Source organism: Neofelis nebulosa, chromosome 7 (assembly GCF_028018385.1).
Source record: "Neofelis nebulosa isolate mNeoNeb1 chromosome 7, mNeoNeb1.pri, whole genome shotgun sequence".
Taxonomy (NCBI): Eukaryota; Metazoa; Chordata; class Mammalia; order Carnivora; family Felidae; genus Neofelis; species Neofelis nebulosa.
This window is the reverse complement of record NC_080788.1, coordinates 45,758,585-45,785,872: the sequence shown is the minus strand read 5'-3', so window position 1 is coordinate 45,785,872 and position 27,288 is coordinate 45,758,585. Positions and strand designations below refer to the sequence as shown.

Below are 27,288 nucleotides of genomic sequence, written 5' to 3'. Positions count from 1 at the left end.
ATTTTCCTTTCAAACTACCCTGCTAGGGCTTACCTAGAATCATATTCCACCACCAAGCTCCACCCAAGGTAAAGGCTATTAAGCTTAAACTGTGAGGTCAATATACCATCTTTCCTTGGTGCTACCTAGGAATATGATCCAGCAGAACACAACCAAATTACTTTATACAAGAAACTTTTGACTAAGAGGCATTCAGAGCCCAAGTACAACAAAATATACTGACAAAAATCAAATTAAACCAGTTAAGTTAGATCCATGACCTTAGGAGAAACATGAAATATTACAATTATATGTACTTTCACTTCAATCAGTAATGGAAAATTAAAATTGAATGATATGGGGGAAATGTCACACGAAGACAAACGATTAACAACAAACTTAGTAAATGCTTCTCCTCCAACCTACCAGTTATGATCTTAAGCCTTAGGGTTATGAGACATTTATTATGGGGCACATCTCTATACCAGATTCCATTAAGGTGCAGGTTAGAGCAGGTGTGTTCTACTCTAGCGATTCACGGCACATCCCTTTCGTTATATCCCAAGCGTTAACAGTGTTCCCTCTGAATTTTAATGTTCTAATGGATGATGGGCTAGTTGTACTTCAAAAAATATTTAAGAAAATGCACCACTTTTGCAACAAGCTGTATCTGTAGTTAGGAACAATGCTTGCAAAAGCAAAAGTGAACAAACACAATAAACTGTTGAAACTGAAAAACTGTTAATGTGGAGGAAAACCACCTATTTAAAAAGCTCAGCAAACTGTGAGCAGGATAAAGACTTTTATAGATGAAAGACTACTTAAAGAGCTCTACAAATACATACCCTAATCACAATTAAATTCCACAATCATTTATCCATGATTCTCATGTGGTTCAATTCAGAAGGAATGGCTAAGTTGTTATTGTTAGTTTGCTTTTTCAACACAAGCCGTTTCTAAGGTTTGAGCAAGCAATAATGGTTTTGGCTTTACTTGCCAGAATGACGTTAGTTTAGGATCTGCCTACAGCTGCTGGATCCAAGGTAAGTCAGAAGGCTGCTGAGGAACATCTCATCCTGGGAATCCTCCAGGATTAGACTTAGGTTTAGCATGTCAAGTTTATAACTGAGAAGGACAAAAAGTAAAGGAAAATTCTCTTGGTAATACAAACTTTGTATTAAAAATGGCAATGGTGAAAGCCACATGTATGTTCAGTCTGACAGAATAAAGCCTAAAAGCTTAGCCCTCCTTTGCTCCAATTTTGCTACTCTAGGACACTCTTTAATAAATTGCCTTACAGGAAGGCCCAGAGTGTGGCAGTACCCTCAAATTTGGAGGATACCAAGTTTTCCAAATGAGTCACACAAGTGTATGACACAATATTAGACCAACCTACTGTTTTAGGATGATTCTGCGGGCAATTAAGTTCTGTTCGAGCACCTAAGGACAATGTATTTTAATATAGTGTCAAGGTACTTACCAAATTAAACAAAAAGTTAATATAAATGTGTCATCCAAAACAGCATAATGCAGTGATGCTCTAAGACTTACAAAATAACTTAGTTTTACAGTACTGTCAACATGATTCAAAAGAAAATGTGAATACACACAATATCTGACTAGGTCAAACACATATTATCAAATTTAAATAACTGATAAAGTATTTTGGTAAAGTGCCCACATTGAGAGCAGTTAAAAAAGCAGCCCCTATTTTCTACAGAAAAATAGTGACAGTGAAGAACTCATCACATTCTCTGAATACTACACTGCACTCACAAATTCTGGAGAGTGATACCCTGGACACACAGCTTATTTCACATTAGTGAACAAATCTAAAATGCTTATAATAAAGTTCTGACTTTGGGCCAGAAGATAAAATGTCCCATATATACATATATACAAATCCCAATTCTTAGCCTCTGTAGTTCTAAAAATGGCTTTTTGACTTGTCTTTAAAGTTTAAAAAGGAAACAGTGTGCAATACATTTGTATTTGCGCTTCTGAATTAAACGGTATTTATTAAATGAGAAAAAAGCCTAGGATAGTATACATCTACTTAGATTATGAACATGACCTTTGGGTGTTCATGAGAACCAGTTTAACTGTCCCTCATCTTATGAGCAACTTTATTCTGTAAGTTACCCAGGAAATGTATCTAACCATCTACAAAAACAGAAATTCGAACATGCACTTTACAAATCATGATCTCATTTACCTGCACATTCTTCCACAAGACAGGTATACATTAAAAAATATTGCTCAGAAACATAAAAATATATATTATCTCTTTCCTTTACCATTTAGGCATATAAATATTTTACTGAAGAAGATGTATCATTCAACAAACAAATGCAAAAACTGCTTTATATAAAGTGTGGTTCTCTGCTATTTAGCAATATAAAATATAAAATGAGTACAATATAATTAGCTAATAAAGAGCTAAATTCAAGAGATTTGCAAACCAATACAGCAGTGAACAGTCCCTTATACAAAAGTCCATTAAGGAAGAATCAAGTCAATTTTGTAACAGGTTACATAAAAATCAGGGCCAATAAATGCATTATAAATGCAAAAAAGAGCACTGCTTCATCAGCACATTCTTCAGTCTTGTCTGGACTAGATGCCAAACTTACTGTTCACTTTTCGGTTCATCCTGTTTTCCATTAAGCTCTTGATCAACTCTGGTTAATGAAAAACAATATAGATAATAAGACACTAGCAAGTGAACAGTTTTCTTTTAAAAACTGTGACTACTTTTAGCATAGAATATTATTCTGTTAAAAACAAAGCTTTGCAAAGAAGCAGACATAGTAAAAAGGTTACCAGACATTTCCCCAACCACGAAAGGTAATTTTTAAAGACAAGAGGACACCGGCAAGAAATGTGACTGTTGTTTCCTCAATGACTATAATATACTTTACGTACAAATGCCCATAAACTTTACTAAAAGTTCAAACTATAACAAGTATATTAAAATCTTGGAGCCATAGCATGGCTGGGGCAGGGATGTAAGTGATGAGAAAGTGGCAGGAAAAACTCCCTCAAAAATGATTCTGTTAACCGAAATATTAAAATGATACCAATCCCATCAATTGATCAATGTTTTTAAATTCAGTGATAAAAATGCACATTTATAGAAATCAGAATTATTGTCTAAAATTTACTAGTACACTTAGAATATAAATGCCTTTCACTTATTTTGATAGTAAGAAGCCATCGAATTTAATAATCAGAAATATCCAGAGGTGGTTAAAAATCTGCCTCGATTAGTAGTGTGTTGCACAGAGATCATATCAAAATTTAGGCAAGTGGAGATTAGAATTATGTAATTACCACACAATTATAAACAACCCTTTAAAGAAGATAATGTAGCATAGTCTATTATATTTCTACTAGTTGGAATTACTGATGGAGGGGAGTTTAAAACAATTTGATATAGGGGCGCCTGGGTGGCACAGTCGGTTAAGCGTCCGACTTCAGCCAGGTCACGATCTCGCGGTCCGTGAGTTCGAGCCCCGCGTCAGACTCTGGGCTGATGGCTCGGAGCCTGGAGCCTGTTTCCGATTCTGTGTCTCCCTCTCTCTCTGCCCCTCCCCCATTCATTCTCTGTCTCTCTCTGTCCCAAAAATAAATAAAAAAACGTTGGAAAAAAAATTAAAAAAAATAAATAAATAAAACAATTTGATATATAAAGATGCTTTTCATTACTATGTTTACATTACTATGATCATCACCACTCATTACGAGGATCACCTGAACATTAGTAAATGAGACTGAAAAGTCTTGGTCTGTGGTAAAGCCAGATTAACAACATTTAAAAACATTTTTTTTTTTTTTTTTTAATATGCTGGTACCAAAAATCTAAAAGGTACATATTCTTGGTAAGGCTTGCAGTATACAACCAATCTTTTCAAAATCTGAAATATCCTTAAGAACGAATTTCACAATTACTTTACTTTTAAACTACATTCAAACATGTTAACAACTGTTATCTCTCCCTGGCCATACTTGGCACTGAGGAACTGTTTGAAAGAAACATCTACAACATTTAAAATTCCTATACTTCCACACTCAGTTTTGAAACCCCATTATTACCAGTACTCATCATAGGGATTTCTTAATAGGGAGCTTAAGTAAGCTCCTCCTCATACAGTCTCTGTGAAATGTCTTAAAATATGCTCCTTTATCTTTAAAACTTTAATGTTACCATTTTCAAGCTGACAAGAATTTAATATTTTTTAAGAGTAAAAAAACTTGGTACAAAAAAATAAGGAAGTGCCTGAAAGATACATGTAATGATTCTATCAAGGTTAAACAGAAGTTTTTAAAACAGAAAACAAACAAACAAGATAAAATAGTACTGGTAGGTTATCAAAAAATACATTTAAATAAAAAGTATAGTTCTACTATTTTTCTGATGCCTAAATTCTAGGTAACTGAATACTAAGAACTTTGTAAAAAGGCCCAGCAGATTTTATCAACAAAGGTAATTCATTTTGAAATCCATGAAGCAACTGGCTTCAGTGTACAATTACAGATTATATTTTTAATTTCAGTTATCTGTCTGGCAAATGTACACTAGTGCCTAGAAAAAAAAATTAGCAATATCTAAAATTACTGTTCACACCTCTATGTTCAAATGTTTGTTAAACTGTTAAGTGTCATACAAAAATGTAAAGCTATGATTCCGTCACAAGGTCAACAGAATTCTTGCTCATCAAGAGAGTCAAAACGTCCTCAAAGTTAAGAATGTTTCAGTTCCTTATAACTGGTTCCTTAGAATGGTCAAAGTAATAACTACATACAAATTTCTCACCCTAACTCTTAAGACACTTAGTATTAAAACAGTTTTGCTAATATGTCATTATTTTTTAAAAATCCATTAACAAGTTAGCTCCAAATTCTACACTGTTCTAAATTAGTATATAAAATGGTAATTATTTTATATCCTTGCCTTTCATGTTCTATGCCAAGATATTAAGAGCTAATAGTTTGTTATGCTCAAAGCAGAAGTATTCAAAATTAAAGATGGAAAGCAGAGTATTTAACTATTAAATGGTATACTGAATTTTAGGTATTTTATTGTATGTAGGATTTGACTGGTTAGCAGGCCATTTATAAGCATACAGGGAAATCAATGTTGGTTAGCCAAAGAATATGTACATTGCAAATATAATCATAAACCCCAGGGAAATAAATTGATTCCTTAAATAAGTACATATATTTATCAAAACCACTAGACATGTAAAGAATATGGTGAAACAGATAAAGTCTTAGAGGTAATTGGTTTTTCAAATAGTATTCTTAGCAATTTCTCTGGTTTTCTCATCAGTATACGTATACCAAAAAGGAGTGAAGAGGGGCTGTGGCCTTTAATTCCTAATTGGCATTATACATGGTGTTAAAACAGGGTGAATCCAAGCCATATTCAGCATCGGGAATTTTAGATTCACTCTGTATTTGGATTCTGGGGTATGTTTATACTTACAGATGCTATTATCTTTGTCTACAAGCTAACCAACCAATAAGGAAGAGTTAGTCTGTGCAATGCAAATGGACTAGTCTAGATGCAACCCAGTCAAGGTGTGCATATACCTTTTTTGTTTCTTTTTTAACTTTTCTTCTTCATACCTTGGTAGGGAAGAGTTATTTCAGTAAATATACATGTTATGAAGATGAACAAAAACTTGAAAAAAAGGCACTGACAATAAACTCATATAAGACTGCAGGCAAAACCAAAAATACTTAATACACTGTGGAGAAAGTCAAAACTGACCTAAGAAATCTGGCTTTGACACATTAAATGGACTAAACCTCAGATTAGCAAAACAAAAAACTTTTTTCTACGTGACAGCAGTGTGATACCCAAGTATTTATGTTAATAGCCTTCTACCAAATCCTTATAAAAGTTATAAAGAAGTGAATGTGGTAAACAGAATATATTCCAGCCACTGGAATGTACCAAGGTTAGGCTGATAAAAACAATACTGTATTTTTCCAGTAACAGGATTATTCAATGCCATGATGAATTTACTCAAATTTGGAGAGCAGCATGTTCCAAGTCTACAGAACGTTCTTTAGTACTGACCAATGAAGAAATCAACTCTTAAGATTGCAAAGTCTTTAGAAATGAAAATTAATCACAACCAGAAAAATACTTCCTACTTCTTCAACTGATAGCCTGAAGAAAATGGTGACTTATGGAGAAGGTGTTGGAAAATGGCTTCTTTCCCTTTTCCTTCTTTACAAAAGCAAGAACAGTTACAAGATATTTATAATACAGGAAAAAGAGTGTGTATTGAAAAATATTTACCTCTTGCATATCAAAATATAAAAATCCAATATAATTAAAGAAATAAAACAAAACATACTGTTTTATGCATTCTGGAATGCCAACATATTCCATGGGGACAAGTTCCGCTAGTTCTGCCAAATTAAAGACGTATCTAATTTTTTGGCTGAATTTTGAGCTACGGAAGAAAATAAAAATAATTACCTCAATATTCTGACCAACAGAACTGACAAATTCATGCAAGGAGTTTGTGTTTTTGTTTCTAGTTTTGTTTTGTTTTTTAAAGTCAATGGCTCTCAGAAAATTACCTAATAAAGGGTCTTGTAACAGCTAGAAGTGTTCTGATAAACCATGAGGGATGTACAATGATTAGTGATTTTAGATTTTTCCGTAACCTGGAGTTAAAAAAAAAAAAGAAAAAGAAATAAAAATTTAAAAGCTCTACAAATTCTACTGCTGGAAGAAAAGGTAAGACATCAGTAAGTATGTACAACTTTATATAAAAAAAACCCCTCATCCATAAGTTCATTTAGATGGGATATTCTTAAAGACAAGAAAATGCACTCTTGAATTCTGATGGTCACTCCTACTACTGAGATGAACTTTACTCCACTTGGCTAAATTTATGTCCATCCACACTATAGCCTGTCATTAAATGTCTCCTAGATATATTCACTTTAGGATTCTGTCAACCAGGGGTAGAGGTCAATATGGAATACAGAGGTAAATTGTTTTCATTTTTCAGGAGAGGAGGGAACTGGTACTCATTTCTCTGACACTATGAAAGGCACTGTGCAAGCAGAAAGCTGGATGTGAAGATCACCATAGGAACAGAAAATGTAAATCAGATCTAACACATTCTTATGGGGTGTAAAACTCCCCCCTAAGAATTAAAGGCATTATCCTGGATGACTTATAATGACCAAATAAAACCTGTTTTATTAATGCATATTTCACACTTAAATAAAGTGATCATTAGCATTTTTTTTTTTATCATAAAAACTAGCTCCTGCAATGTTTAGGTATTTAGAGAAACCTATTAATGAGTCTGAGTTCATTAAATTAGTTCATATTAGCTATAGTCAAATCAAACCAATTGTAGAATCAAAGTTCCTTCCATTCACATGGATGACTAACTCCTAGGAGAACACACTTCTGGAGCTCACTCCAGAGGAAGATTATAGGTGAGCATCTTTAAAACCATAAAACATGCTAAGTAAGCACTATGAGTTAAACAAAATTCACAATATATTAAAATAGGAAATGTACTAAGTTTTCCATCCTTTCCCAGAATGTAAATTACAGGAAAATGTTCAGTGTGGTATAAATAAGGAGAAATAAAGAACTATTTTATAAGTTTGTTTTAAGGAATTATTCTTTGTAAAACAGATCAAAACTCATTTCCTTCAGGATATTCTAAGATACTACATTGAGAAAAGAGAAATGTGTTATGAAATTAACCAATGTAATTTATGGTGTCTTTAAGTGGCAATAGGAAATAAAATTTAACCTAATAAATCTAATCTAAAAATTATTCAGACTAGCTTTCAATGTGTATTTACAATACCTTCTATCAATTTGCTGATAGCATTTCCTGAGCCATCCCAGACTGGGCATTTTTCTTCGAGTTGTAGCACCATTTAAATAAACTATCATGTAGTTTTCTGCTACTAACAGCTCCAAAGTGCCAATAACATACCTATAAAAACAAATTAAGTTTAAGCCTTAAATATTGCTTTATACTACCAAACCCAATTATCCAAATTATAGAATGTCCTTCCCTTCTCTTAAATGACAGCAAAGCCAATTAAAATTCTGAAACTCCATCGGTTGGGGGGGGTGCCTGGGTGGCTCAGTTGGTTGGGGATCCCACTCAGGTCGGGATCCCAGGGTCATGGGATTGCCCTGCATCAGAGGAACCTGCTTGAGATTCTCTCTCTCTCTCTCTCTCTCTCTCTCTCTCTCTCTCTGTGCCCCCCTTACAGAAGCACACTTCCTCTCTCTCTCTCTCTCTAAAAAACAAAACAAAAAAAGTTTTAAAATTGCATTAGTCGGTATTATGATTATATACAAAAAAGTTATCTTTTAGAAATACATATTTAAGTGTTTATAGATGAAATGACATGATTTCTGGGATTTGCTCCAAAGTTATACAATGGGGAGAGCATAAATTTTGGGGAGGTATAAACTGTTAACTATGGAACTGGGTGATTCATACACAAAGATTCAATATATTTCTTTCTGCCTTTGTATATGTTTGAAATTTTCCACAATAAGTTTTTAAGTTCATATATTTTGAGAGAGAGTGTGTGTGTGCACAAGAGAGAGGGACACAGAGGGAGAAAGAGAATCCTAAGGAGGCTCCACGCTGTCAGCGCAGAGCCTGAAGCAGGGCTTAATCTCACGGTTCACGAGATCAAGACCTGAGCTGAGATCAAGAGTCGGACACTTGACCAACTGAGCCACTCCGGCACCCCTCCACAGTAAGAGTTTTAAAAACAGCACTAACTTAAGAAACAAAACGATTCTGGAGAAATATAACAGAACTTAGTTCAGTTACATTTGGCTTCTTGGGAATAAATGCAGTTTAGTCATATGATTTTGAGATCAAAGCAATTTCTTTACACTCAATGTATCCTCAAATATAAATAATAAAGAAGCTGGAACAGATCATTTGAAATATCCCCTCCGGTTTTAAACTGACAATTTTTCTGCTGAGTTGGAAAACAAATAGTTGCATAATGCCAAAGAATAAGGACTTAACCAGGATGGGGATATTTATAATCTTTTCCCAGTTAAAGTTCACCTTCTTGAAATGGAGATCTAATTAACCCAAAATTCTTCCAAGTATTTTTGTGAAGATACACTTACTTAAAGAGATTGTCCATCAGGTATCGATAGTTGGGTTGACCACTTTCAGGCATAAAACATACAGCAAACACAACAATGGCATTTAATCCATCGCCATAATATCCTGGAAAAGAAATAAAAGAAAATCGCTAGCACGATTTTACTTTTTCAGAGGAAATCTGTACAGTTGACAGATTATAGTGATTCACTTTCCACAAGTTTTTGGATCAAAAATCCTGGTTTCTTATTTAATCTTAAATAGTCTTAGAAAGATGTTTAAATCCCCTCTTCTCAAAACAAGTGCAATAAAATCTCAAGAGGAAAGGGTGGGCATAAAACCAGAAACCCAATTAAAATAGCATAAGCAGAAAGCCAGACTCATTTTAGCAAATAGACAAATGTGATATAATCCAAGCAGACATAATACAAAAACATCTGCAACAAAACAATCTTAAGCAATTTATGGTTAAAGTGGGTGCTTCTCAAAAAATAGTTTTACAGTCAACAATACCTAGCATTTTGTGGATTTTAGAGAGGATTAAAAACTAAGAAAAGATTACATCTCTGACAATTCTAACAGAAGAAAAAGTGTTAAAATGTGTATGTCTATTAAAATGTGTATGTTTATTATAATCTCTAGATATTAAGCTGTATCCAGTAACAAACTGTTTTGCTTTTTCATTTCTATTGTTTACAAACACACGCTGAAAAGGTTTAAACATTTCAAGTACCTTAGCATCTTCAATATCTTTCTTAATCTCAGTCACAAAACACATTGTGATAATTCAGTAGGATAAAATGGCCCTAATTATTTTCCCCTAATCCAAATAAAGCACTATTTCTGAAAGATAATAGGTTTAAACCATAAGGCAGGTCTCACAACTTGTTTCCCATGAACCAGCTGAATTAATGCCAAGTCTGTAGACTTCCTGATCCAGATTATCCTGTTTTCTTCATCTGAATAAAATTAAATTAGGTGGAATAATGTAACTGCAAATATTCAAGTGATTTGTTTTCAGATGAATGAAGACTATAGAAATAAGGAAGGGAATGCATTTGGTAGAGAGTAAATTAAGTAGAAATGATTTTACATAAAAAAACCCAATCTGCTTAACCTGTGTGGTCCCTTTCCTGCATTAGGATTTCAGGTAATATGACATGTTCTAGAGAGTGACTTGCATTTTTTTTTTTGTTTATTTTTGAGAGAGAGAGAGAGAGAGAGACAGACAGACAGACAGACAGAGCACAAGCACGGGTGGGCAGAGAGAAAGGGAGACACAGAATCCGAAGCAGGCGCCAGGTTCTGAGCTGTCAGCACAGAGCACGACATGGGGCTCAAACTCATGAACCGTGAGATCATGACCTGAGCCAAAGTCAGATGCTCAACAGACTGAGCCACACAGATGCCCCAGGAGTGAATTGCATTTTGACTACCATTAACATTCTGGCACTATTTACAGCGTGTAAGTAAACTTCTGTACATGGCACAGATGGATAGAAGTTATAATTGTACTTCCAAAGCTTTTCCTATTTGACTTGTGATTTCTTAAGGATCAAAGCCTTATATTTTTGGATATTCCACAAATATGCAAAGTTGGTGCTCTGTAAGAATGTGGAATGAATTAGTTCTGTACTTTATGGTAAAGCTACAGGATTTGTTTAGGGCTTTAAGTAACACCAGGTTTTACTTACACAACAAAAATACTAGTACAAGAATGTTCACAGCAGTTTTAATCATAATAGCCCAAACTGGAAACAACTCACATAGCCATCAAAGAGGAAAAGTGAATAAGCCAACTGTGGTCAAACCACACAATGAAATATCAATTAGCAATAACAAGGAATGAACAATAGACACGTGCAACAATATGGATGAATCTCCAGAAGATGCTGAGCAAAAGAAGCAGACACAAGAGTGTATACTATATGATTCTAGTTACATGAAATTCTAGAACAGGAAATGTCATGGGGACAGACATTAGAATAGTGGTTCCTGGGGAGGGGGTATTCATTGGGAAGGAGTATGAGAGAATTTTGGGGGCAATGAGAAGTTCTATCTGTCTAGAGGTGTAGGTGATATGGGGATACATGGTTACATGGGCATTTGTCAAAACTCACTGAATCTTACATTTCAGATTAGAGCACTTTTAAGTGAAAAAGTCAGAAAGAAGAAAAACAAATACTGTAGGATATCACTTATATGTGGAATCTAAAAAAGCCAAACTTAGAGACTAGAATGGTGGTTACCAGGGACTAGGGGGAAAGAGGAGATGTTGGTCAAAGGGTACAAACTTCTAGTAATATGATGAATAAGTTCTAGGGATCTAACATGCAGCATAGTGACTACAGTTAATAAAACCCTATTATGTACACAGAAGTTGCTAAGAGAGCAGATCATAAATGTTCTCACCACAAAAAAGAAATGGTAATCACTATGCAATATGTATTGTATCAGATCAACACATTTTACACCTTAAACTTACACGATGTTATGTGTCAATTATAGATATCTCATGAAGCTGAGACCAAAAAAAAAAAAAGAAATTTGCAAATGCTACAAAAAAGGATTATGGCATTTCACTGTATATAAATTACAAACGGATAAAAAGATGAGAAAGTCTCAATTTTGGGGGGGTGTCTTAGGAAGAGAGTGGGAGGAAAACAGTTTTTGCTGTACACTCTTGTACCTTTTGAACATACTGTGTGCGTCTACTAATGATTTTTAAATGTGGTTTTATCCTTTTACTTCAAACCTGTTATATTTCTAAAACGACATAAAAATTACCAGTTACAATTTTTAACTCAAGGGAGAGCTTCTTTAAGCATTTACATTTCTGACACTGCACTAAAAAATACGAACAATCTTTGATCGCTCTTACCTCCGTGGCTGATAACTTTTTTATAGGGTTCAATTGCCTTCATATCAACCCTGTGGTCCTGTTCTCCAATTCTGAACATACGCCAGCGTCGTCCATCTTCTTTTTCCTCTGCTGCTGTGTATTCGGTAATTGAGCCTTTCCTAATAATTTCAGTAGTTTTGGGCTTTGGAAGATCATCTGTCAAAATAAAAGGTTTTTGAATCACAAATTGTTACTTATAAATAACAAATAAAAATAAAATTGCATGTTAACCACTTTACTATCTAATTAGACTGTTCAGAGAATTTTTCATTATACCTTCTGTGGAATTTTTAAGTGTTTCTTCTATAATAGAGGAAAAGGCCTCTTGCTCTTCGTATGAGGCCATTTTATGCTTTTGGAAAACATGGTGAACTCTTTTTGTATTGCTTAATTCAGAAAGCACCTAATCATAGTGCAGTGTATATTCATGAGTCCAAAAAAAGATAATTCACACAACCATCAAAATCTTAGCATACTGGCCTTACAATACTGTTCTAGATTCTATTTACAACATTGTTCTTGGTAGTTACCACTATAGGTTATTTACAGTAAGTGTCTGAGAGCAAACCGGTTTTTGTTATTGAGCACATAAATTACTCCCCAAACATTGTAGTACCAGATAGAAAGTGGTTAACTAGTCAATGATTATTTCTCATTTGATCAATTTTATTAAGCATATATTTACTGAAAAAATTCTGATGTGTACATGCAAAAGTCTATTTTGAATTGACATTAGCCAAAGCAGAAGCACCAATGATTAGGTGTAATTTATATTTCAAGATTGCATTTTAGTGGATTTTAAATGAAGAAATGATTTTCAAAATTTTAGTATCATAGTCCTTACCAAAAGATGGGGGAGGGGGAACCTACTGCATGTTAGTTGTTTGTTTCCAAGATAAAGCTGTTAACGGAAAATATCCTTCCAGGAAATGACTACAGCAGCATTAAAGAAAGAAGAGACAAAACACATAGGCAGAAAACTATTTCAGTATCTTTTAAAAAAAACTGCTATAACTGGACTGCTTAGTGAACCAGTAAAACAGGGAAGAAAAAAGGAACAAAGATACAGCATATCAAGGATCTTACTCTTTACTTCAGATAAGACACATAGTGCCGAGCACTGCTTTGAAATGAAAATCATTCTAAGGATAAAACCCACAAACAACTATATCAAGATACTGTACACAGCAATTATGTCATTAAAGAAAGCATCCAAAGCAACAGACATGCCAACTCCTTTGAATTCTAAATAACTAATAATCAGGAATATAAAGTTTGAAGACTAAGAGTATACATAATTCAAGCTGGTTGTTTATACAGTGTAGGCAAACCTAATTAAAAAAAACTCCATTCAAAGCTCCCTCTCTGCAAATCCTTAATTACTTGTAGCATATTCCCTAAATTACATGTCTCTTCAAAGCTTTTCTTGCTTAGATTATTGACTGAATAAAAGAACATGCCATAATTATCAAGCGATATTTTGGAAGCAACATGAGAAAACATAACTTTACAATACTGGGCAATTAAGAAAAAAAAATTAAGCCACCTGTGTAATCTACTAAAAACAGTTTTGAAACATAAGAATATTCAGCGTTAGCAGTACTTCACATCTTAGTAACAAATACAGTAGGAACTTTAAAGAATAACATGATATTTCAACAAAATCCCTTCGTCATTGATTTTGGGTTCATGCTCAAGTTTTGTTTTTCCAATTATCCTAATACGAAACTGCTACTCAAAAAACACATATGCATACAGAGACAAACATTTATTAATAAAAGTTAGATAAAAACAATGAAGCATTTACCTTCCCACTCAAATTCATTACTGTTCTCTGATGGCGTGTCTAAGCCATCTAAGTCAATCTCTCCACTTTCATCCAAATCATCTGACAGCACAGAGCCATCACTAGGATCCAGGGTCAGGCTAATGTCTGGGGCCATGAGTTTCTTTCTCACTTTATTTCCATTAAGTTCTAGTGAGCATGGAATGGGTAAAAGAAAAAAAAAAGGTGAAAAATAGATTAGAAGGATTGTTTACATGCTCAAGTTGAGTAAGAGAAAGTTTTAATCACTTCATTCTTGGGGAAAATTAACATTAATCAGACACAATCCCAAAGCATTACTTTACGAACTTTGGATTTTGCTCATTATTGTTTCTACATCATGGCAAGATGACATACTCCAACAAGGATATATCTTTTTAAATAACAGAGGCAGATCTTACAACTAACTCTTACTACTAAAAATGAACTCCTCTCAACTTTTTACTGTAGAAATTTCCAAAAACCAAGGGTATGTCTTTGGAAAGTTATAATTTCCAAAGCATTCCAAACACGCTTTCTTAAACATTCAACTCATTCTTTGGCTCCCTACAATAGAACAAAAAGTGAGTGTGTATGTATGTATGTATATATATATATATATACATATATATATATATATTTTTTGTGTGTGTGTGTGTGTGTGTGTGTGTGTGTGTGCGCGCTTGACAAAGAAAGGTGTTAAAAAATAGCAGAAAGTCTATCATTTCATTGAAACCAAAATGTCAAGTTCTTACCAGGCTGGCTCTCTGGTCCAGTTACAGCTAATATATCTGCTTCCATACTATCATCCTCTGGTAAAGGTCTAGAAGACACAGACATAATTTTTATTTCACAAATTAAAAAAATTTTTTTTGAAGTTAAAAGAACTATTAAAAATATAGAACCAATTATGTGGAAAACTGAATAGAGTGGTTTCTTAAGCTTCAGTAATTTACAAACCACTTTTAAAGAAAATTTCAGACTGTCGGAGATGACTTACATATTTAAATAAATAACACATAAAAGTAGATACAAATTCCTTATCTAATTCCTCTTGAATACAACTATAAAACAATTCTAAAAATTATAAACAACCTAAAAAATATATAATTCAAACGCAGGAATTTAATGTGACATATGATACAATGGGTGATGAAGGTAAATTGTCCCTCACGTGGGAGGATGGTGATGATGGCTACAATTCTTTTGAGCTTAGTATTTCTACATTACTATTATCCCCATGTGTTATGCAATGGCTTGGTATTCCCACCAGCTGTCCATATTCCCACTGCTAAGGGACCTTTCTATGCACTGGGATGGTCTTCTAACCAGGAAGGTATGGAAGCATCATTTACATATAAGATCTGCCTCTGCCCTTTTTCTCTTAACCCAGCGGGTGTCAATACCATTGTAAACACAAATGCAAACATATCAAGGTAGCTGGCTAGATGATCTAAAAAAAAAAACCCCTTATTTATTTAATAAATTTTTTCTTAAAATAGAAACACAAAATTTAATAATTCTTACAGACATTTAAAGACTCCCTTCTCCCAGGAACCCCTTAGACTCTAAGAAATACCACATTAAAGCATTTTTTTTATAATAACAAAAATTTTGAAATTTAAATCTTGAAAACAAAAATGAAAGATTATAGAAAATCACATATATTTATTGGAATATAAGATACAAGAGAATTCATCTAACTGTTGAATGGGAACTCTCATTTTCTAGTATCAAATGAATACCTTTCAATACTGGGCCGTTTCTTTTTTTTTTTTTTAATGTTTATTTACTTTTGAGAGAGAGAGAGAGAGAGAGAGAGAGAGCGAGCATGAGATGTGGAGGGGCAGAGAGAGAGGGAGACACAGAATCTGAAGCAGGCTCCAGGCTCTGAGCTGTCAGCACAGAGCATGACACAGGGCTCGAACCCACGAACTGCAAGGTTATGATCTGAGCCAAAGTCGGATACTTAACCGACTGAGCCACCCAGGTGCCCCTCAATACTGGGCTTCTTTAAGAAACTCAATATTCATTTAGTAAGTGACATCTCAATAAAGAGATTTTGAAGTTTTGTCTTAAATTTTCTTTTAAAAGTACTGCTCACATTGGAAAATCTTCATCTTGCCATTCTTCCTTAAGTTCCACACCTTCCATCCTCAGCTTAGATTCAATATCAACTACAAGCTCCTGATAATCCAGAGAGCCAATGTCCTGTGAAAAGAGAAAAATTTATAACAACATATCTTCCATTTTATTTTTTAACCGCTTAAAAGGCATAATAATCTTGTACCTTAGTTCACACCTCCACCCTGGTTGTGAAATCAATTTACTGGGTTTCAACTACCATTAAAAAAAAAAAAAAAAAAAAAAAAAAGAATGAGAATGAAGAACGGTGTGTGTGTATATATATCCACACACATATATACATATATACATATGTATATGTATACATATATACATACATATATACACATATGTATATATGTATACACACATATACGTGTATATGTATACATATATACATATATACGTGTGTGGACATATATACACACATATATATATATTCTAGCAAAGTAAGTGCTATTTGTAATAAGGGTATTGTGCAGTGAAAATATTTGTTTTCAGTTACATATATGCATGTGTATCCCAGGCTGTGATTTAAAATTTATTAAATATTTTGACTTATGCAAAAAAAATTATGCAATTTTAGGGGGAAGGCACAATGAATAAAAAGTAAATATATTCTCCTAGACCCATAATTTTCTGTCATGTGGATGGAGGTTGATTCTAGAAATCGACAGTAAATCGCATTTACATTCATGATGGCAGTAAAGCCAAGTGATATGTGTGCTGTATTTTTTTTTTAACTGAGGTATAATTAACATTTTTGAGTTGAAGTACAATAAACATGCGTGCTGTTTTCTATATTTCCTCCCGTATAGTTTCAATGCCATAATTCTGGAGTTAAGTATTTAAAGAAGGCTATTTAGTAATTATCCAGTAAATTAATTTTGATTTGCCTCATATCTACACTAAACTTTTCTCATACAGTTCAGCATAAGTTTTCAGACACTTAGTGAATATTTCTATTGATGCATCTACATGTGTTAACCTAGGCCATTAAATTTTAGTTTGTCTCAGGAAGGGTGTGGGGCCAACATCCTTATTTTACAAAGTGAAGAACCTCAAAGTGAAGAATCTCTAGATTGGTTTGGTTGATGGAATAAGAAACAGAGGTTTAAGTATATTATTTAAGAAGTCATAAAGATCAACTGGTTAATGAGTGCAACAAAAAACTGACAACTTTAGGGGGAAGAGGTATAAATGAGTATTCAGTTGAATTACATTAGACCAAGTCAATAGATGACTAAAGGTATTTTTTGAAAAAGTAATAAAACATGTATTTCTTAAGAGATAGGAAGTATCACTAGAAGTATTAAAAACAAAGCAAAAAGCGGTTGGCCCCAGTAGAAGAAAGAGGGTGAGATGGGGAGAATGACTGATGCATTTCATAGTAAATCCTAAACTATTTGACTTTTAAAATCATGTATATATAACTTTTAAAAATACTTATCAAATAAAACAAAAGGTGACAGTCATTCACATTCACTTCAATTAGTCTTCTAAAACAACATGGAAGGATCTCAAGGATAGAATGCTAAGTGAAGTGTCAGTCAGAGAAAGACAAATACGTGGACAAATACATCATATGTGGAATTTAAGAAACAAAACAAATGAATGAAGTAAAAAGAGAGAAACAAAAAACTCCGAGTCTTAAATATACAGAACTGGTGGGGAGGTGGGTGAGGGATGGGTGAAAGAGGTGAAGGGGATTAAGGGTACACTCATCATGATGAGCACTGAGTCCTGTACAGATTTGTTCAATCACTCTACTATACACCTGAAACTGATATAATTCCAGTTAATCATACTGGAATAAATAAAGAAAGAAAGAAATAAAACAAAGACATGGTTATGGTTTATGGTTGCTTCATGTGCTGTCATTACAACAGTCAAAAGATGTACAAAGCTGGGGGCGCCTGGGTGGCTCAGTCGGTTAAGCGGCCGACTTCGGCTCGGCTCAGGTCATGATCTCGCGGTCCATGAGTTCAAGCCCCGCGTCGGGCTCGGTGCTGACAGCTCAGAGCCTGGAGCCTGTTTCAGATTCTGTGTCTCCCTCTCTCTCTGCCCCTCCCCTGTTCATGCTCTGTCTCTCTCTGTCTCAAAAATAAATAAACGTTAAAAAAAAAAAAAAAAAAGATGTACAAAGCTGTACAGAAAAAGCACTGTGTTCCAGAACAACAATAAAATTAGGCAATTTTCTGAAGTGTTAGATTTCACATGGTAAACTAAATTTATATGTCTGCCAAGTTTGAATTCTTACCTCTGCTCAAAGAAAGGTTTCACACAATCTCAAAAGGTTTAAATTTTCGAGGACACGCTTTCAAGTACAGAAAAAATGGCAAATGCTATCTTTTCCTCACTAACATATTTGCTTGGAAAACTCAGTATTTATATATAGGAGTAAGGGATTTTTAACTCTTTGGGAAAACAATGAACGAGGCAATGTTGAGTAGAGAAGAAAATAAACAGAAAAGGGATACCTACCTTACCAATCTCTTCTATTTAAGACACAGAACTAGTGTAAAAGACCCCAAAATTATGGTCAACAAGCCCAAATACTTAATGCTTATTGCCCTAGAAACTGATGCTCAAGAAGACTGAAACACTCCGTTAATACAGGTTTAAAACTGTCTCTTTCAAATTTTTAATTTTTTAAATTAATTTTTTAAAATTTACATCCAAATTAGTTAGCATATAGTTCAAATTTTTAATTTTTAAAATTTTAATTTACTCCTCAATGTTTTCTCAAGTCTTTTATAATCACATTAAAGTGAACTAATATACTTCCTAAATTCAATAATCAGAAAAAGTTTCCATTATTTTGTCTCGCCTTTTTGCCAGGTGTTGGAAAAATACCAGGATGTTCTTGGTGTCTTTTTCAAATATCCCACATACTCAGAAAAAGATTTAATATCTCAAAAACAAAAGCAGAGACTGAAAGTGCTATCACTATATTCCCAACACCTAGCACAATGCCTGGCACATAAGCCTGTAAATATCAGTTACATGAATAAATACTTAATTGTAGGTATGACACTGGATAGCAAGCCTTTGTGTTGTTCTACCCCTTAGGCTTATTTTTCTTATTAAACTATGTAAGTAGGCTTTCTGTTGTTTTACTCCCCAAAAAGTGTAGTGAAAATATTTAGGGCAATCCACATCCATGCAATTATCAATTTCTGTTGGTAAAATTATTCGTCATTTGTAAGAGAAAATATGTAACCAGTGAAATTCGATAAGACAAACCCTGTCCTTTCGATCCTCTACCACAGGAACCAGTCTATCACTTGAAAAGAACTTCTCTACCCAATATAGAGCCTGAGTCCTTCAGATATCTCAGCTGATTCATTCAATTTGTACTTCAAAATCATGAAGTACATGATGTTAACACACACAGCACATGGACGTGGATATTTAGTTTGGGGATAATTATTTAAGCTAGTTAAACAGAACCCAGGAGGAGAGATAAAGACACATTCACTCTTGACCATTCCATCACGAATTTTAGGGAGAAAATACACTAGGTAGATAAAATGTTTAAACAATTGAGAGAATATTGTTCTTGGAAGCACTTAATCATCAGCAGCTGTAAGAACAGGAAACAAACAAGAAAGGAGCAATATAAGCACAACCACTTTGAAGGAAATCAGGACATTGCTGACTCACAAGTTAACTGTGCCTGTTTCCCACTTTTTGTTCATAGATTTAGTAAATTAGAATGGGGAAATAACACTTTAAGATGCCATGTGTTAAAATAACCTAATGCAACAGGAATAACTTGATTTCTCAACAGACTTGTGGTACCGGGAGAACATCATAACTTGTGCCAGTTATCAGTGGAAGTCATAGAGATAAATTCACAACAGTTGCTGACCTCAATGAGGTTAAAAATCAAGGAGAATGTATTTCCTCCTGACAGTCTCTGGAGGGAGGTGTGGTGGTAAATTCAACCAAAACGAAGAAGGGGTTTCCCTATAAACTCAAGATTGAAAACATTAAAAGCAAAAATTAAGTATTAAGGGGCGCCTGGGTAGCTCAGTCGGTTAAGCGTCCGACTTCAGCTCAGGTCACGATCTCACGGTCTGTGAGTTCGAGCCCCGTGTCGGGCTCTGTGCTGTCAGTTCACAGCCTGGAGCCTGCTTCAGATTCTGTTGTGTCCCCCTATCTCTGCCCCTCCCCCACTCACGCTCTGTCTCAAAAAATGAATAAATGTTAAAACAACTAAAAAAAAAAATTAAGTATTAGAATCATATTTACAACCGTCTTGGGTTATAAATTATAATCTTACATGACAACTTTACTATTATGTAGTGTAACAGTTCTGCTGGAATAGGTGCTAGTAACCACCATCTACAGTTGCAGAAGGAAATGCCCAGGCAAGCCTTTCACTTCCCCATTTAAACGAAAGGGCTTCGTTCTAAATATTTATGTTCACTTTGCCCTGTAAGGTTGGCAACACTGGTAGCACTATAGGAAAACACTTTAGGCCAACTTATATGTTTACAAAGATCACCAGAACACCTACAGAAAAATCTTATATGCTTGTCACTACTTGAGAGCAGGATCATGCAGGGGTTTTTAAGAACGAAATGACACCATGATCTGTCACCTTACACCTATTAGAATGGCCATTCTCGATTCAACAAGAAATAGCAAGTGCTGGCAAGGGTGTGGAGGAAAAGAAGCCCTTGTGCACTGCTGGTAGGAATGTGAAGTGGTGCAGCCACTGTGGAAAACAGTATGGAGGTTCCTCAAAAAATTAAAAATAGGAACACCATATGACCCAGAAATTCCACTTCTGGGTATCTATCTGAAGGAAACAAAACCACCATCTCAAAAAGGTACATGCAGCCTCATGTTCACTGCAGCATTATTTACAACAGTGAAAGTAGAGAGGCAACCTATGTTTTCATCCATGAATGAATGGTAAAGGAACTGTGGCATATATATAGAATGGAATATTATTCAGCCATAAAAAGAATGAAATCTTGCCAGTTGGGACAAATGGATAGACCTTGAGGGCATTATGCTATGTAAGATAAGTCAGAGAAAGACAAACACTATATGGTCTCACTTAACTTATATGTGGAATCTTAAAACACACACATGCGCGCGCGCACACACACACACACACACACACACACACCCCAAGTTCTTAGATGCACAGAACATTGGTTGCCAGAAGGGAGGGGGGTTGAAGGAGTGGGCAAAATGGGTGAAGGGGGTCAAAAGGTACAAACTTCCAGTTATAAAATAAATCCTACGGATGTAACGTACAGCATAGTGTATTACAGATCTGAAAGATGCTAAGAAAATAATTCTTGAAAGTTTTTATCACAAGATAAAAATGTTTAACAATATGTGGCAATGAATGTTAAATACACTCATTGTGGTGATCATTTCCCAATATATAAAAATATCAAATCATTATTGTATGTACACCTCAAGCCAATATGATGTTATATGCCAACTGTACCTCAATTTAAAAAAAGAGCAAAATGAGATACTCTGTCAAAAATGTTAACACAAAACTCAAGAAAAATTACAATGGTCTGACTCTTCTCAAAATTGTGAAAATAAAGCAAAGAATAATTATGTCACCTATAAACAGTACTTTTAAAAAAAAGTTCTTAATGTTCATTTATTTCAGAGAGAGAGACGGAGCGTGAGCAGGGGAGGGGTAGAAAGAGACACAGAATCCGAAGAGAGCTCCAGGATCTCAGCTGTCAGCACAAAGCCTGACATGGGGCTTGAACTCATGAGCCATGAGATCATGACCTGAGCTGAAGTCAGAGGCTTAACCGACTGAGTCACCACCCAGGCGCCCCTAAACAGTACTTTTATTATCAGTATGCGGAACATACTGGAGATGCTCTAAGGCCTTTACAAAGATTAAAGTATAATACTGATCTCCTTATTGTAGTTGTAAATATATTTTTAACATTTTTTTAATTATTTATTTTTGAGAGACAGAGAGAGAGCACGCGTGAGGGAGGGGCAGAAAGAGAGGGAGACAGAGAATCTCAAGCAGGCTCTGCACTGTCAGGTCAGAGCCCAACAAGGGGCCGGAACCCACGAGTTGTGAGACCATGACCTGAACCAAAACCAAGAGTCAGACGCTTAATCGCTTAATCGACTGAGCCATCCAGGAGCCCCTGTAGTTACAAATATTAGTTGTAATATAAAATTATAATTTTGAGGACCACCTATGTGGCTCAGTCGGTTCAGTGACCAACTCCTGATTTCGGCTCAAGTCATGATCTCCAGGTTCAGAAGACTCAGCACAGTATCAGCGTGGAGCCCTCTTGGGATTCTCTCTCCCTCTCTCTCTGTCCCTCCCCCACTTGCACTTTTCCTCTCTCAAAATAAATAAATAAACCTTAAAAAAACGATAATTTTGGAATATTACTATCATCACATTATACTAGTAATCTGCTTTACACCATGTAAGCTTAATAAGACATCTTTCCATCTACCGTTAGCCAACGTTAATTTTTCAGAACTGGCTATATATACTTCCTTTTTTAGATGCCTTCCTGCATCCCTGATCTTACCAGCATTTCTCCACATGGAATCTGGAGAACTACTTTCCTTTTCACATTTACTAACCACTTGCACATTCATCATCCCATATGTTCCAATCAACAACTTCTGCGAAGTGTCAAACATTGGTGTTATTATCACCATTTTCTTCTTATATGTGAGGCAAACGACACTACATCCCGGTTCCCAGATTAACCCGTAGACTATTACAGCGCACTGTCTCCAGTTCACCATCAACTTTATACAGAATAAGCCTGTAATGCCAGATCTGGTTACATTTAACTTCAAAGGTCCTCTAACGCTTAAAGACTACAACAGCACTGACTTATGATGGTCTAGTTCAAGTTTCATGTTGGCAGAAGTGGACCTGTCATACTTCCTGTATAAGCCCTACAATGTTAGGTGGCAATTGAGGAGATTAGAAAGATTTAAGAAGAGTGCGGAGAAAATGTAAAATGACAGGAACTAAGTAAGAGATGTGCAAGATCATCAAGAAGATAGTACAAAAGGTAACTAAATTGGGTAACTTCAGTTACCAACCTTATCCATTTACAAGCTGCAGAAATTCTTACACAATTTTAGAGAAAGGATGTTTAATTGAAAAAAAGTTAAGTAATTATGCATTAACACAAACAGAGGTCCTAATCAAAAAAGGTGAGGACGAAAAAAGCAACACTAAAATGCAACCACATACTTCAGCTAACTATAAGGCACTACGATTACCAGGATGAACAGGGCAAAAGCTGGGCTCTCAAAGAGCTCCAGGAACAGGCAGACAAGGTGAGTTTCAAAGCAACATAACAGACCCAAATAAATTCCTGATTTAACGTGAGCAGATCTAGTTGATCTCAAGGTGCATCAGCTACACCCAGGAAACCCAAACCATTAAGCAAAAGGCAAAGTCTGAATTCACGCAGGAATTCGTCTTTTCACAGAGGAAGGTCTACTAAAGCTTTCATTACAAATGCCGCTTCCGCGTCTACTCCCCGAGAGTATGAGGCACATCATAAGTCCAAGTTTCTTTGTTCTGCACCAGGACTGACGCTGGTCCTAAATACGGGACCAAAGGGGCCAGGTCACCGCACCCCGACTAGGGTGTGTGCAGGGGGAGCGGAAAAGGGGCAAGTTCTCTCCTGAGAACAACAGCACAAACGGCAGACGGGTGGCGGGGGGCGAGCAAGGATGGCAAAGGCAAGCAGGAGCCGAGCCAAGGGCGGGGGCCTAAGCTGGGTGGGGATCCGGGAAGCGCCTCCCGGGCAGGTTCCAAGGCGCCCCCTACACCGGATAACTCTCTGGGCTTCCTCTCTCGGGCTGTCCAGGGGACACGCGCCCCTCAGACATCCGCCCCAGGCCTGCTTCCAGCCCAGGCCCTGCCTAGTCTTCCCGGGCCGCACTCACCCCGGAGGAAGCCTTGGCCCCCTCGTCTTCTTCGCCCCTCCAGGCCGGCGACGCGGGGCTGACGGCCAGGTCGCAAGAGGTAGCGCCGAGAGGAGCCCGCTCCCCTCGGACGGCAGCGGAGACCCTGGCCCAGTCCCCTGGCTACAGCTGCAGCGGCAGCAGCTGACCCGGATGCAGAGAGCTGCCCCGGCGGAAGTGGTAGTATCCTGACCTTCTTCAGGCGAAGGCGTGGCGTCTTCTCTAAGCAGAGCAGTCCTTGCCCCCACCCCCTCGGCCGTCCCGGACGAACGCCTGCGCAGGCGTCCGCCGGGAGCCCTGTATTCCAGCAGATCTGGCGGCGCTTACTCGCGTGATGGCGAGACTGGTGCCCGAGTCGCAGAGAGCCCTTTATACACTATTTTGGCTTTATTGCTCATTACAATACATTTGCAGCATAAAATGGAGGAAAATAGGGGAGGAAAAGTACCCGAGGCCTCATTTTGGGGAACTAAACTTCAGAAAAACCCTTGGCAAAATTCTCGAGGCTGAATAAAACAGTGCTGCCCAGCATACAGGGAGCGATCAGATTAGTGTTTTGGATTAACAGTTAGTTGTGGACCATGCTCTAGTAAGATAAAACAAAAATATTAGACACATTTTATTATTAGAGTCAACAGCCACACAATTACTTGTAAAATTACTATAAAGTTTTCCAAACGCTTACTCTAAATTTCTGCACCTGTCTCACCGTGGATCGCTAACCATCAGTTCTCTGAAGGGCCCAGCTCTCTATAGCTTCAAGAAACTAAGATCATTTGGAGAAGATAATAATCTCTCTCAAGAAATTTCATCCAGTAAATCCCTACAAAGGCGCAACGGTCAACTACTGGGCAGTGTATTTGTGAATGGGGGAAGGGTGGTTGAGGGGAACAGAAAGCTCAAAAATTTGAGTCATTGACCCAAAATGCAGCTCCCGGGTTTACACTGTTTTGGCAACATTTACTGGCCGTTGGCAGGTGGTTAAACTCTCTGTGTCCCATCTATAAAAATAAGGAAAAAACAACTTCATAGGATTTTTGTAAGATAAAGTCATATTTATTAGAATAGTGCTTGACTTACTGTAATCATATATGTTAGGTATTATTCCCCCTAAATAGCTGGCAGAGAAAACAAAACTTACCAACTGGTACACAGAGCTTTAAACAACGTCTTGGATCATGCTTATGTATGTGATTCCATCTTCAGTTACAGATTTTTCATAGTTCCATAGTTTGCTTATTTCAGTCCCGCAATGAGTAGCATTCCTCACAGGGTGGCAGCAAATCATTTGAAATCATATACAGTTATGTGATTTGGTTGTTGTTTTGTTTTGCAATCTTCAGTTTCTATTTCATTTCAGTAACTTCACTGTTTAATAAGCTCGGTTAGTGTTTCCTTTAGTTTTCAATAATCCATTCTACGAGTTATCTTTTTATCCCCATCTCATGAATTATCCATACGTATTGCTGAAACATTAGAAACTATAAATAAGGCAAAAAAGATAGTCACTGCTAATACCTTTATGCATATCCTTTCAGATTTTTGTATACATATACCTATATAAATAGCACATACATGTTTTTATAAAAAATGAGAAAATGTACCTAATAGTTTATAAATTTTTTTTTCATTTAAAAATATATCCTGAACTCCTCTTCAGGTTGGTAAGTATATTTCAACACCATCGTTTCTATTTTGGGTAATTTACATATTAACAATTCCTTATTGAACATTTAGGTTACTCCATTTTTTTTTTTTTGATAATGAAAAACCACACTTCACGGAATGTACAAAAACATCAACAACATAAGACTAACTGATTTTCAAACAAGATACTAGTTATATTTTCAAATAATACGCTCAGTATATTTTCCTTCAACTTTTAGGTGACATACCTTTAAGCAGTGGATCCAACTGTTAGCCTGAAAAAACTATAATTAAGACACAGTTTTCCTTGTGTTTGCAGATTTTTTTGGACAATCTTTAGTATATTTTTACAATCACTTGTTGTCTAGTATGGGTGTCTTGAATAGGTATTTAGAATATTTAGAACCTTAAAAATTGAGGGGTGCTTGGTGGCTCAGTCGGTTGACCATCCAGCTTCGGCTCAGTTCATGATCTCACGGTTCATGAGTTCAAGCCCCGCATCAGGCTCTGTGCTGACAGCTCAGAGCCTGGAGCCTGCTTCACATTCTGTGTCTCCCTCTCTCTCTGCTCCCCCCCTGCTCACACTCTGTCTCTCTCTCAAAAATAAATAAAGATAAAAATTAAAAAAAAAATTGGAAAGTAATTCAGAAGAAAAAAGTGTGGCTTCCAGACCCGAAGTAAAAGATACCATTTGGAAAGTGATACATTTGGTCAGAACCACCATCAGCCATTTCCTTGTGGTTTTCAGCTTTGGTGTTATGTTTAAATAGGCTCTCCTGGGCACCTGGGTGGCTCAGTCAGTTAAGCCTCTGACTCAGTTTCAGTTCAGGTCCTGGTCTCTTGGTTTGTGAGTTCAAGCTCCGCATTGGGCTCCGCGCTGGCAGTGCAGAGCCTACTTGGGATTCTCTCTCTCTCTTCTCTCTCTCTGCCCCTCCCTGGCTTGTGTGCTCTGTCTCTCTCTCTCTCTCAAAAATAAAAAATAAAAATAAAAATAAAAAATTGGCCCTCCTCACCCTAAAATTATACAAGTAGTTAGTAATTGTTTACAGTTTCATCTTTTTAAAAAATACAAACATTAAATTCAATAGGAATTTTGTAATATATGCTTATGATATGAGGTAGGGAACCTGATTTTTCCCACACTGACAAACTAGTTCACTTAACATCATTTATTGAATAATCTGTTAATTCCTAAACTTGACTAGGACTCATTCAAATGAAAGTTTACCTTCAAAGATGTCATCCTAGGTTGCCCACTTCATTCAAGTATCCATTCACAAACCTTTCGACAAACCTTTGTATACATTCACAACCTGTCACTGAACAAACTTTCATTGAACAATATTATGAGTCAATACTGTCGTTCCCTAAGGGTACAGCTAATAAAGACACAGTGTCTGCCTTCAAGGAGCTCACAGACTAGTCAGGGAGAGGGACAAAGGAACCCAGTAAAACAACTTGGTGGATTGAGGTGATATTGGTACTTCCAAAGGACAGCTAAATAGAAGGGAACTAAACAGATGGCTGGAGAGGAGTAGGAGGTGGGGTCAGTAAAGGAAGACTTTTGGAAGGAGGTGATCTTGAGCTTAGTAGTAAAAGGAGAATCTTCTAAGCAGAGGTAATGGCATGTGCAAATGCACGGAGGCTTCTAGGAACCGCACATCGTTCTTCACGACTGGAGCCCAAGCTGTGGGAGGATGAGTGGGTGTGAAAGGCCAGTAACAAAAATAAGC

At 36.1% G+C, this 27,288-nt stretch overlaps 1 protein-coding gene across 5 annotated transcripts; it reads right to left on the bottom strand.

Moving 5' to 3' along the window:
* Nucleotides 1–835: 835 nt before the first annotated feature.
* On the bottom strand, nucleotides 836–24,083 carry BNIP2 (BCL2 interacting protein 2). Of its 5 annotated transcripts, XM_058737537.1 has the most exons (11): nucleotides 23,891–24,082; nucleotides 15,930–16,036; nucleotides 14,581–14,648; nucleotides 13,829–13,996; nucleotides 12,001–12,177; nucleotides 9,143–9,245; nucleotides 7,839–7,970; nucleotides 6,580–6,666; nucleotides 6,351–6,449; nucleotides 5,575–5,610; nucleotides 836–2,660 (listed from the first exon to the last, which is right to left on the bottom strand). In XM_058737537.1, the coding sequence occupies exons 2-11, from the start codon at nucleotides 15,977–15,979 to the stop codon at nucleotides 2,609–2,611; spliced, it is 972 nt and encodes a 323-aa protein (XP_058593520.1). In that variant the 5' UTR covers nucleotides 15,980–16,036; nucleotides 23,891–24,082; the 3' UTR covers nucleotides 836–2,608. The 5 variants fall into 5 exon arrangements, with proteins under 5 accessions (XP_058593520.1, XP_058593522.1, XP_058593521.1 ...); XM_058737539.1 differs by lacking the exon at nucleotides 6,580–6,666 and having other exon boundaries at nucleotides 23,891–24,083; XM_058737538.1 differs by lacking the exon at nucleotides 5,575–5,610.
* Between the last annotated feature and the right edge of the window lie 3,205 nt (nucleotides 24,084–27,288).

Bases quoted from the DNA above. Each gene is read 5' to 3' on its own strand.
- BNIP2 (XM_058737537.1), bottom strand. From the start codon at position 15,979: ATGGAAGGTGTGGAACTTAAGGAAGAATGGCAAGATGAAGATTTTCCA. The intron at 13,997-14,580 runs GTAAGAACTTGA...CATGCTCACTAG, and splicing joins TGGACCAGAGAGCCAGCCTG to AACTTAATGGAAATAAAGTG. The intron at 9,246-12,000 runs GTAAGAGCGATC...TTTCTTTTCCAG, and splicing joins AAAAGTTATCAGCCACGGAG to GATATTATGGCGATGGATTA.